Source organism: Somniosus microcephalus, chromosome 33, assembly GCF_052327205.1.
Source record: "Somniosus microcephalus isolate GS21.2 chromosome 33, FLI_Smic_1.0, whole genome shotgun sequence".
In the NCBI taxonomy this organism is placed as follows: domain Eukaryota; kingdom Metazoa; phylum Chordata; class Chondrichthyes; order Squaliformes; family Somniosidae; genus Somniosus; species Somniosus microcephalus.
This window is the reverse complement of record NC_141019.1, coordinates 39,782,997-39,796,973: the sequence shown is the minus strand read 5'-3', so window position 1 is coordinate 39,796,973 and position 13,977 is coordinate 39,782,997. Positions and strand designations below refer to the sequence as shown.

General features: G+C 51.3%; 1 protein-coding gene across 1 annotated transcript in view; it reads right to left on the bottom strand.

The window, feature by feature from the left end:
- The window catches only part of espl1 (extra spindle pole bodies like 1, separase), a 79,218-nt gene that overhangs the window by 23,201 nt on the left and 42,040 nt on the right, over positions 1–13,977 (bottom strand). The window contains 3 exon segments of the mRNA XM_085972549.1: positions 755–883; positions 975–1,146; positions 5,040–5,159. Of these exon segments, the coding sequence (XP_085828675.1) occupies positions 755–883; positions 975–1,146; positions 5,040–5,159 (421 nt within the window).

Genomic DNA, 13,977 nt, shown 5'->3' with positions numbered 1-13,977 from the left:
ATTTCAAGCGCACAGCCAAGTACTTTTTAAAATGCGATTAGGGTTCCTGCCTCTACCACCCTTTCAGGCAGTGAGTTCCAGACCCCCACCACCCCCTGGGTGAAAAAAGTTCTCCTCAACTCTCCGACCAATTACTTTAAATCTATGCCCCCTGGTTATTGACCCTTCTGCTAAGGGAAATAGGTCCTTCCTAACCACACTCTCGGCCCTCAATTTTATACACCTCAATTAGGTCTCCCCTCAGCCTCCTCCATTCCAAAGAAAACAACCTCAGCCTCCCCAATCTATCCTCAAACTAAAATTCCCCAGCCCAGGCAACATCTTTGTAAATCTCCTCTGCACCCCCTCTAGTGCAAATCACATCCTTCCTGTAATGTGGTGACCAGAACTGCACGCAGTATTCTAGCCGAGGCCCAACTAGCGTTTTATACAGTTGAAGCATAACCCCCCCCCCGCTCTTATATTCTATGCCCTGACTAATAAAGACAAGCAGCCTGTATGCTGCCTTAACCACCTGTCCTGCTACGTTCAGGGATCTGTGTACCTGCACTCCAAGTTCCTCTGATCCTCTGCACTTCAGTGTCCTACCATTTACAGTGTATTCCCTTGCCTTGTTAGCCCTCTCCAAATGCATTACCTCACACTTCTCCGGATTGAATTCCATTTGCCTTCTCCTGTAATGCAACTTCCTACAGTTCACCTAGACTATGTAAGACTGGGTGGGGTGTGTGTGGGATTAAAACGGTCGCAGTACCTGGGTTTATGGGACAGCTCAGCTCAGGGCTGCTTTTACCGAATGTCAGGACTCCAGGGCACAGCAGCATCACGATCCCACACAGCACCTTGTGAGAGTCAGTCAGGGCTGACTCTGGGGAGCTCCAACCTACAGAGAGACAGAAGGGTGTTTGAGCCACTGGCTGACCTGTGACCAGGCCCCCCCCCCCCCCCCCCCCCCCAGGGCTGCAGCCACCTACCTTGTTCTTGGAGCTGTCGGCGGAGATGGGCTGGGAGGGCAGCGGGAGGGAGGCTCAGGTAGGAGGCCACCAGTTGCTGAGCCTTTGCTTTCAGCAGGTACCAAACCTTGGAGGATTTCTGGAGCGATGGGCATTTCAGGACCTCAAGGAGGAGATCCAGACCGTCAGGAACCTGCAGCCAGAGGGTTAGAAGCGGGAGAGTTATTTACCCGGCTGGAGGGTGGGAGGGAGAATCGCAGCGATCCCTGGACCCCAAAAGGTAAGCATGCAGGTGCAGCAGGCGGTTAAGGAGGCAAATGGTATGTTGGCCTTCGTAGCGAGAGGGTTCGAGTACAAGAACAAGGATGTCTTGCTGCAGTTGTACAGGGCCTTGGTGAGACCACACCTTGAGTATTGTGTGCAGTTTTGGTCGCCTTATCTGGGGAAGGATGTTCTTGCCATGGAGGGAGTGCAGCGAAGATTCACCAGACTGATACCTGGGATGGCAGGAATGATGTATGAGGAGAGATTGGGTCGATTGGGCTTATACTCGCTGGAGTTTAGAAGAATGAGAGGGGATCTCACTGAAACTTATAAAATTCTAACAAGACTAGACAGACTAGATGCAGGAAGGATGTTCCCGATGGCGGGGGAGTCCAGAATCAGGGGTCACAGTCTAAGGATAAGGGGTTAGCCATTTAGGACCGAGATGAGGAATTTCCATTCGGCCCCTCGAGCTTGCTCCGCCATTTAATGAGATCATGGCTGATCATCCAAATTCAGTACCCGGTCCCTGCTTTCTCCCCATACCCCTTGATCCCTTTAGCCTCAAGAAATATATCTAACTCCTTCTTGAATATATTTAATGAATTGGCCTCAACTGCCTTGTGTGGTAGAGAATTCCACAGGTTCACCACTCTCTGGGTGAAGAAATTCCTCCTCATCTCTGTCCTAAATGGCTTACCCCTTATCGTTAGACTGTGACCCCTGGTTCTGGACTCCCCCGCCATCGGGAACATCCTTCCTGCATCTAGTCTGTCTAGTCCCGTTAGAATTTTATAAGTTTCAATGAGATCCCCTCATTCTTCTAAACTCTAGCAAATACAAGCCTAATCGACCCAATCTCTCCTCATACGTCATTCCTGCCATCCCAGGTATCAGTCTGGTGAATCTTTGCTGCACTCCCTCCATGGCAAGAACATCCTTCCTCGGATAAGGCGACCAAAACTGCACACAATACTCAAGGTGTGGTCTCACCAAGGCCCTGTACAACTGCAGCAAGACATCAAATCAACTTTTATTGTCATTGTTAGTGCACAAGTGCAGTACAACGAAATGTAGGCTTGCGGCTCCCAAGAGTGTACATTTGGATTAAGACATTTAACTTGTAGTATATTAACATAAATATAACCATAATAAAGTGCATTGGCAGATGTGCAGGCTTTAGAGTTTATTTGTGGAGTTCAGTAGGATGACAGCCCTGGGAAAGAAGCTGTTCCTAAATCTGGTCGTACGGGTGCGAATGCATCTGTAGCGTCTCCCAGATGGCAGGGGGGCGAACAGACGGTGGCTGGGGTGGGTAGGGTCTTTGATGATGGACCGTGACCTCCGTAGACAGCGTTTCTGGTATATGTGCTCTATGGTCGGTAGCCGGGTGCCGGTAATGCGTTGGGCAGTTTTGACTACCCGCTGCAGGGCTTTCCGGTCATAGTAGCTACAGCTGCCATACCATACTGTGATACAGTTTGTCAGGATGCTCTCTATTGTGCAGCGGTAAAAGTTAGAGAGGATCAGGGGTGACAGATTACATCCCTTCAGCCTCCTTAGGAAATATAGGCGCTGCTGGGCCTTCTTCACCAGACGGGAGGTATTGAGGGACCAGGAGAGGTCTTCCGTGATGTGGACTCTGAGGAACTTAAAGCTGTCCACCCTTTCCACCTCCGCCCCATTGATGTGGATGGGGGTGTGACTTCCGCCTTTGGACTTCCTGAAGTCCACAATGATTTCTTTTGTTTTCTTGGTGTTAAGGGCCAGGTTGTTATCGGCGCACCATCGGATGCTGGACCTCCTCCCTGTAGGCTGACTCATCGTTGTTGGTGATCTGGCCTACTACCGTGGTGTCATCCGCAAACTTGATGATGGTGTTGGAACCCTTAACAGCCACACAGTCGTGGGTGAAGAGGGAGTAGAGGAGGGGGCTCAGCACACATCGTTGTGGGGCCCCCGTGTTCAGGGTCAAGGGGGGGGGGGGGGGGGGGGGAAGGTGTGGTTACCTAATTTGACAGACTGGGGTCTGTTTGTTAGGAAGTCCAGGGTCCAGTTGCAGCGGGAATTGTTCAGGCCAAGAGTTTGGTGGCCAGCTTGTTGGGGACGACAGTGTTGAATGCTGAGCTGTAGTCTATGAACAGCATTCTAATATAGGTCTCCTTACCATCTAGGTGATTCAGTGCCGAGTGTAGAGCAGTTGTGATTGCATCCTCCGTTGATCTGTTTGCACGATAGGCAAACTGGTGTTGGTCAAGGGAGGCAGGAACACTGGCTTTGACGTGGGCTAAGACCAGTCTCTTGAAACACTTCATGATGATGGGTGTGAGTGAGACAGGTCGATAGTCGTTCAGGCACGTCACAGCCGTTTGCTCATTGCTCAGGTACTCAAATCCTCTCACTATGAAGGCCAACATACCATTTGCCTTCTTAACAGCCTGCTGCACCTGCATGTTTACCTTCAGCGACTGGTGCACAAGGCCACCCAGGTCTCGTTGCACTTCCCCTTTTCCCAATCTATTGCCGTTCAGATAATCTGGCTTCCTGTTTTTGCCACCGAAGTGGAGAACCTCTCATTTATCCACATTATACTGCATTTGCTATGCATCTGCCCAATCACCCAACCTGTCCAAATCGTCGTGGAGTTTCGCTGCATCCTCCTCACAGCCTACATGCCCACCCAGCTTTGTGTCGTCTGCAAACTTGGAGATATTACAGCTAGTCTCTCGTCTAGATCATTTATATATATTAGGAGCAGGAGTAAGCCATTCGGCCCCTCGAGCCTGCTCCGCCATTCAATAAGATCATGGCTGATCCAATCTTGTCCTCAACACCACTTTCCCGCTCTCTCTCCATACCCCTTGACTCCCCTGTAGTTCTAATGTCTGTCTATCTCCGCCTTGAATACATTCAGTGACTCCGCCTCCACAGCTCTCCGGGGTGGAGAATTCCAAAGATTCACGACCCTCAGAGAAGAAATTCCTCCTCATCTCAGTCTTAAATGGACGACCCCTTTATTCTGAAATTATGCCCCCTAGTTCTAGATTCCCCCACGAGGGGAAACATCCTCTCAGCATCCGCCCTATCAATCCCCCTCAGAATCTTACACGTTTCAATAAGATCACCTCATTCTTCTAAACTCCAATGAGTATCGGCCCAACCTGCTCAACCTTTCCTCATACGTCAACCCCTTCATCCCAGGAATCAACCTTGTGAACCGTCTCTGAACTGCCTCCAATGCAAGTATATCATTCCTTAAATAAGGAGACCAAAACTGTACGCAGTACTCCAGGTGTGGTCTCACCAACGCCCTGTGCAGTTGTAGCAGGACTTCCCTACTTTTATACTCCACACTCCTTTGCAATAAAGGCCAACATTCCATTAGCCTTCCTAATTACTTGCTGTACCTGCGGGCTAACTTTTTGTGTTTCATGTACGAGGACCCCCAGATCCCTCTGTACCGCCGCATTTTGTAATCTCTCTCCATTTAAATAATAATTTGCTTTTTTCATTCTTCCTTCCAAAGTGGGTAACCTGACATTTTCCCACATTGTACTCCATCTGCCACCTAACTGCCCACTCACTTAACCTCTGTGTATCCCTTTGCAGACTCTGTCCTCCTCACAACTTGCTAACCCACCTATCTTTGTAAAGCACTCCGTTATAATAAACAACCCTCGGAAAACATTGCTAACCTCCCGTTTCATTCTACGCACGATGATTCCTGGTCTGGACCTCAAGTTCACCGGTGGAAGCAGACCCCCCCTATACAAGGACCCAGACCCCCACCCCCACCCTATAATAGACGAGTCCCTCCCGTACCTGGCCGCTGGCACACAGCAGCTGGCTGCGCAGGACTGAGCAGCTCATCTTCATCAGCAGGTAGTCAGTCTTGCTGGGGTCAGCCGCCTTCAACACCAGCTCTGCCTCAGCCAGGCAGGCCTAAGGGTTGAAAGGAGAGAGAGGGTGAAGAGAACCACAGAGAGACACACACACACACACACACACACACACACACAGAGACAGAGGTCAGCACCTCCCTCACTGACCCCACACAGTACAGAGAAAAGTTCAACACACACCTTCCAACAGGAGAGGGGCAGCACACACACCCACTGACCCCTAGAGAAAGGACCCAATGCCTCTCCCCCGAACTAGGAGAAAGAGTCAACACACACAATTCAAATTGCTTTATTGGCATAAGGTACATCTTATGTTGCCAAAGCATCAAAATACATTTATGGTTGAGCACATAAACGCAGTTCTATTCATACAGTGTATAAACAGGTATATCCCTGAGTGTATAAATATACATTCGCATTGTTTATATATATTCTTTTCTTAGTTTACTGGTTGTCCCTCTGTTCATGGCAAGCTGTAACATAGTGTGCCGCCAGTGTTACACAGCTTCTCTCCTCTCCCAGTAGGAATGGGAGTTTTTGGTTGTCATTCAGATTTCTCAATTCAGGGCATATTTGTGAGAATTTTTGGTAGAAATTCTCCCTGATGCCCTGATATTTTCCACAGGCTGTGAGGAAGTGCATCTCTGTCTCCACCACTCCCTGACTGCAGTGAGAGCATATCCTGTCCTCTCTTGGCAGCCTGGTCTGCCTGTGTCTGCCTTTTTCGATCGCGAGGCTATGTTCACTAAGTCTGTACCTTGTCAAGGTTTTTCTCAGTTTGTTATCCTTTACCATGGTCAGGTAATCAGCCATGTTGTATTGTCTGGAAAGGATCAACACACACACTCCCCGACAGTACAGAGAGAGAATCAACACACACACACTCCCCCCGACAGTACAGAGAGAATCAACACACACACACTCCCCCCCGACAGTACAGAGAGAATCAACACACACACACTCCCCCCGACAGTACAGAGAGAGAATCAACACACACACACTCCCCCCGACAGTAGAGAGAGAATCAACACACACACACTCCCCCCGACAGTACAGAGAGAGAATCAACACACACACACTCCCCCCGACAGTACAGAGAGAATCAACACACACACACTCCCCCCGACAGTACAGAGAGAGAATCAACACACACACACTCCCCCCGACAGTACAGAGAGAGAATCAACACACACACACTCCCCCCGACAGTACAGAGAGAGAATCAACACACACACACTCCCCCCGACAGTACAGAGAGAATCAACACACACACACTCCCCCCGACAGTACAGAGAGAATCAACACACACACACTCCCCCCCGACAGTACAGAGAGAATCAACACACACACACTCCCCCCGACAGTACAGAGAGAATCAACACACACACACTCCCCCCGACAGTACAGAGAGAGAATCAACACACACACACTCCCCCCCGACAGTACAGAGAGAATCAACACACACACACTCCCCCCGACAGTACAGAGAGAATCAACACACACACACTCCCCCCGACAGTACAGAGAGAGAATCAACACACACACACTCCCCCCCGACAGTACAGAGAGAATCAACACACACACACTCCCCCCGACAGTACAGAGAGAATCAACACACACACACTCCCCCCGACAGTACAGAGAGAATCAACACACACACACTCCCCCCGACAGTACAGAGAGAGAATCAACACACACACACTCCCCCCCGACAGTACAGAGAGAATCAACACACACACACTCCCCCCGACAGTACAGAGAGAGAATCAACACACACACACTCCCCCCGACAGTACAGAGAGAATCAACACACACACACTCCCCCCGACAGTACAGAGAGAGAATCAACACACACACACTCCCCCCGACAGTACAGAGAGATCAACACACACACACTCCCCCCGACAGTACAGAGAGAATCAACACACACACACTCCCCCCGACAGTACAGAGAGAATCAACACACACACACTCCCCCCGACAGTACAGAGAGAGAATCAACACACACACACTCCCCCCGACAGTACAGAGAGAATCAACACACACACACTCCCCCCGACAGTACAGAGAGAATCAACACACACACACTCCCCCCGACAGTACAGAGAGAATCAACACACACACACTCCCCCCGACAGTACAGAGAGAGAATCAACACACACACACTCCCCCCGACAGTACAGAGAGAATCAACACACACACACTCCCCCCGACAGTACAGAGAGAATCAACACACACACACTCCCCCCGACAGTACAGAGAGAATCAACACACACACACTCCCCCCGACAGTACAGAGAGAATCAACACACACACACTCCCCCCGACAGTACAGAGAGAATCAACACACACACACTCCCCCCGACAGTACAGAGAGAATCAACACACACACACTCCCCCCGACAGTACAGAGAGAATCAACACACACACACTCCCCCCGACAGTACAGAGAGAATCAACACACACACACTCCCCCCGACAGTACAGAGAGAATCAACACACACACACTCCCCCCGACAGTACAGAGAGAATCAACACACACACACTCCCCCCGACAGTACAGAGAGAATCAACACACACACACTCCCCCCGACAGTACAGAGAGAATCAACACACACACACTCCCCCCGACAGTACAGAGAGAATCAACACACACACACTCCCCCCGACAGTACAGAGAGAATCAACACACACACACTCCCCCCGACAGTACAGAGAGAATCAACACACACACACTCCCCCCGACAGTACAGAGAGAATCAACACACACACACTCCCCCCGACAGTACAGAGAGAATCAACACACACACACTCCCCCCGACAGTACAGAGAGAATCAACACACACACACTCCCCCCGACAGTACAGAGAGAATCAACACACACACACTCCCCCCGACAGTACAGAGAGAATCAACACACACACACTCCCCCCGACAGTACAGAGAGAATCAACACACACACACTCCCCCCGACAGTACAGAGAGAATCAACACACACACACTCCCCCCGACAGTACAGAGAGAATCAACACACACACACTCCCCCCGACAGTACAGAGAGAATCAACACACACACACTCCCCCCGACAGTACAGAGAGAATCAACACACACACACTCCCCCCGACAGTACAGAGAGAATCAACACACACACACTCCCCCCGACAGTACAGAGAGAATCAACACACACACACTCCCCCCGACAGTACAGAGAGAATCAACACACACACACTCCCCCCGACAGTACAGAGAGAATCAACACACACACACTCCCCCCGACAGTACAGAGAGAATCAACACACACACACTCCCCCCGACAGTACAGAGAGAATCAACACACACACACTCCCCCCGACAGTACAGAGAGAATCAACACACACACACTCCCCCCGACAGTACAGAGAGAATCAACACACACACACTCCCCCCGACAGTACAGAGAGAATCAACACACACACACTCCCCCCGACAGTACAGAGAGAATCAACACACACACACTCCCCCCGACAGTACAGAGAGAATCAACACACACACACTCCCCCCGACAGTACAGAGAGAATCAACACACACACACTCCCCCCGACAGTACAGAGAGAATCAACACACACACACTCCCCCCGACAGTACAGAGAGAATCAACACACACACACTCCCCCCGACAGTACAGAGAGAATCAACACACACACACTCCCCCCGACAGTACAGAGAGAATCAACACACACACACTCCCCCCGACAGTACAGAGAGAATCAACACACACACACTCCCCCCGACAGTACAGAGAGAATCAACACACACACACTCCCCCCGACAGTACAGAGAGAATCAACACACACACACTCCCCCCGACAGTACAGAGAGAATCAACACACACACACTCCCCCCGACAGTACAGAGAGAATCAACACACACACACTCCCCCCGACAGTACAGAGAGAATCAACACACACACACTCCCCCCGACAGTACAGAGAGAATCAACACACACACACTCCCCCCGACAGTACAGAGAGAATCAACACACACACACTCCCCCCGACAGTACAGAGAGAATCAACACACACACACTCCCCCCGACAGTACAGAGAGAATCAACACACACACACTCCCCCCGACAGTACAGAGAGAATCAACACACACACACTCCCCCCGACAGTACAGAGAGAATCAACACACACACACTCCCCCCGACAGTACAGAGAGAATCAACACACACACACTCCCCCCGACAGTACAGAGAGAATCAACACACACACACTCCCCCCGACAGTACAGAGAGAATCAACACACACACACTCCCCCCGACAGTACAGAGAGAATCAACACACACACACTCCCCCCGACAGTACAGAGAGAATCAACACACACACACTCCCCCCGACAGTACAGAGAGAATCAACACACACACACTCCCCCCGACAGTACAGAGAGAATCAACACACACACACTCCCCCCGACAGTACAGAGAGAATCAACACACACACACTCCCCCCGACAGTACAGAGAGAATCAACACACACACACTCCCCCCGACAGTACAGAGAGAATCAACACACACACACTCCCCCCGACAGTACAGAGAGAATCAACACACACACACTCCCCCCGACAGTACAGAGAGAATCAACACACACACACTCCCCCCGACAGTACAGAGAGAATCAACACACACACACTCCCCCCGACAGTACAGAGAGAATCAACACACACACACTCCCCCCGACAGTACAGAGAGAATCAACACACACACACTCCCCCCGACAGTACAGAGAGAATCAACACACACACACTCCCCCCGACAGTACAGAGAGAATCAACACACACACACTCCCCCCGACAGTACAGAGAGAATCAACACACACACACTCCCCCCGACAGTACAGAGAGAATCAACACACACACACTCCCCCCGACAGTACAGAGAGAATCAACACACACACACTCCCCCCGACAGTACAGAGAGAATCAACACACACACACTCCCCCCGACAGTACAGAGAGAATCAACACACACACACTCCCCCCGACAGTACAGAGAGAATCAACACACACACACTCCCCCCGACAGTACAGAGAGAATCAACACACACACACTCCCCCCGACAGTACAGAGAGAATCAACACACACACACTCCCCCCGACAGTACAGAGAGAATCAACACACACACACTCCCCCCGACAGTACAGAGAGAATCAACACACACACACTCCCCCCGACAGTACAGAGAGAATCAACACACACACACTCCCCCCGACAGTACAGAGAGAATCAACACACACACACTCCCCCCGACAGTACAGAGAGAATCAACACACACACACTCCCCCCGACAGTACAGAGAGAATCAACACACACACACTCCCCCCGACAGTACAGAGAGAGAATCAACACACACACACTCCCCCCGACAGTACAGAGAGAGAATCAACACACACACACTCCCCCCGACAGTACAGAGAGAATCAACACACACACACTCCCCCCGACAGTACAGAGAGAATCAACACACACACACTCCCCCCGACAGTACAGAGAGAATCAACACACACACACTCCCCCCGACAGTACAGAGAGAATCAACACACACACACTCCCCCCGACAGTACAGAGAGAATCAACACACACACACTCCCCCCGACAGTACAGAGAGAATCAACACACACACACTCCCCCCGACAGTACAGAGAGAATCAACACACACACACTCCCCCCGACAGTACAGAGAGAATCAACACACACACACTCCCCCCGACAGTACAGAGAGAATCAACACACACACACTCCCCCCGACAGTACAGAGAGAATCAACACACACACACTCCCCCCGACAGTACAGAGAGAATCAACACACACACACTCCCCCCGACAGTACAGAGAGAATCAACACACACACACTCCCCCCGACAGTACAGAGAGAATCAACACACACACACTCCCCCCGACAGTACAGAGAGAATCAACACACACACACTCCCCCCGACAGTACAGAGAGAATCAACACACACACACTCCCCCCGACAGTACAGAGAGAATCAACACACACACACTCCCCCCGACAGTACAGAGAGAATCAACACACACACACTCCCCCCGACAGTACAGAGAGAATCAACACACACACACTCCCCCCGACAGTACAGAGAGAATCAACACACACACACTCCCCCCGACAGTACAGAGAGAATCAACACACACACACTCCCCCCGACAGTACAGAGAGAATCAACACACACACACTCCCCCCGACAGTACAGAGAGAATCAACACACACACACTCCCCCCGACAGTACAGAGAGAATCAACACACACACACTCCCCCCGACAGTACAGAGAGAATCAACACACACACACTCCCCCCGACAGTACAGAGAGAATCAACACACACACACTCCCCCCGACAGTACAGAGAGAATCAACACACACACACTCCCCCCGACAGTACAGAGAGAATCAACACACACACACTCCCCCCGACAGTACAGAGAGAATCAACACACACACACTCCCCCCGACAGTACAGAGAGAATCAACACACACACACTCCCCCCGACAGTACAGAGAGAATCAACACACACACACTCCCCCCGACAGTACAGAGAGAATCAACACACACACACTCCCCCCGACAGTACAGAGAGAATCAACACACACACACTCCCCCCGACAGTACAGAGAGAATCAACACACACACACTCCCCCCGACAGTACAGAGAGAATCAACACACACACACTCCCCCCGACAGTACAGAGAGAATCAACACACACACACTCCCCCCGACAGTACAGAGAGAATCAACACACACACACTCCCCCCGACAGTACAGAGAGAATCAACACACACACACTCCCCCCGACAGTACAGAGAGAATCAACACACACACACTCCCCCCGACAGTACAGAGAGAATCAACACACACACACTCCCCCCGACAGTACAGAGAGAATCAACACACACACACTCCCCCCGACAGTACAGAGAGAATCAACACACACACACTCCCCCCGACAGTACAGAGAGAATCAACACACACACACTCCCCCCGACAGTACAGAGAGAATCAACACACACACACTCCCCCCGACAGTACAGAGAGAATCAACACACACACACTCCCCCCGACAGTACAGAGAGAATCAACACACACACACTCCCCCCGACAGTACAGAGAGAATCAACACACACACACTCCCCCCGACAGTACAGAGAGAATCAACACACACACACTCCCCCCGACAGTACAGAGAGAATCAACACACACACACTCCCCCCGACAGTACAGAGAGAATCAACACACACACACTCCCCCCGACAGTACAGAGAGAATCAACACACACACACTCCCCCCGACAGTACAGAGAGAATCAACACACACACACTCCCCCCGACAGTACAGAGAGAATCAACACACACACACTCCCCCCGACAGTACAGAGAGAATCAACACACACACACTCCCCCCGACAGTACAGAGAGAATCAACACACACACACTCCCCCCGACAGTACAGAGAGAATCAACACACACACACTCCCCCCGACAGTACAGAGAGAATCAACACACACACACTCCCCCCGACAGTACAGAGAGAATCAACACACACACACTCCCCCCGACAGTACAGAGAGAATCAACACACACACACTCCCCCCGACAGTACAGAGAGAATCAACACACACACACTCCCCCCGACAGTACAGAGAGAATCAACACACACACACTCCCCCCGACAGTACAGAGAGAATCAACACACACACACTCCCCCCGACAGTACAGAGAGAATCAACACACACACACTCCCCCCGACAGTACAGAGAGAATCAACACACACACACTCCCCCCGACAGTACAGAGAGAATCAACACACACACACTCCCCCCGACAGTACAGAGAGAATCAACACACACACACTCCCCCCGACAGTACAGAGAGAATCAACACACACACACTCCCCCCGACAGTACAGAGAGAATCAACACACACACACTCCCCCCGACAGTACAGAGAGAATCAACACACACACACTCCCCCCGACAGTACAGAGAGAATCAACACACACACACTCCCCCCGACAGTACAGAGAGAATCAACACACACACACTCCCCCCGACAGTACAGAGAGAATCAACACACACACACTCCCCCCGACAGTACAGAGAGAATCAACACACACACACTCCCCCCGACAGTACAGAGAGAATCAACACACACACACTCCCCCCGACAGTACAGAGAGAATCAACACACACACACTCCCCCCGACAGTACAGAGAGAATCAACACACACACACTCCCCCCGACAGTACAGAGAGAATCAACACACACACACTCCCCCCGACAGTACAGAGAGAATCAACACACACACACTCCCCCCGACAGTACAGAGAGAATCAACACACACACACTCCCCCCGACAGTACAGAGAGAATCAACACACACACACTCCCCCCGACAGTACAGAGAGAATCAACACACACACACTCCCCCCGACAGTACAGAGAGAATCAACACACACACACTCCCCCCGACAGTACAGAGAGAATCAACACACACACACTCCCCCCGACAGTACAGAGAGAATCAACACACACACACTCCCCCCGACAGTACAGAGAGAATCAACACACACACACTCCCCCCGACAGTACAGAGAGAATCAACACACACACACTCCCCCCGACAGTACAGAGAGAATCAACACACACACACTCCCCCCGACAGTACAGAGAGAATCAACACACACACACTCCCCCCGACAGTACAGAGAGAATCAACACACACACACTCCCCCCGACAGTACAGAGAGAATCAACACACACACACTCCCCCCGACAGTACAGAGAGAATCAACACACACACAC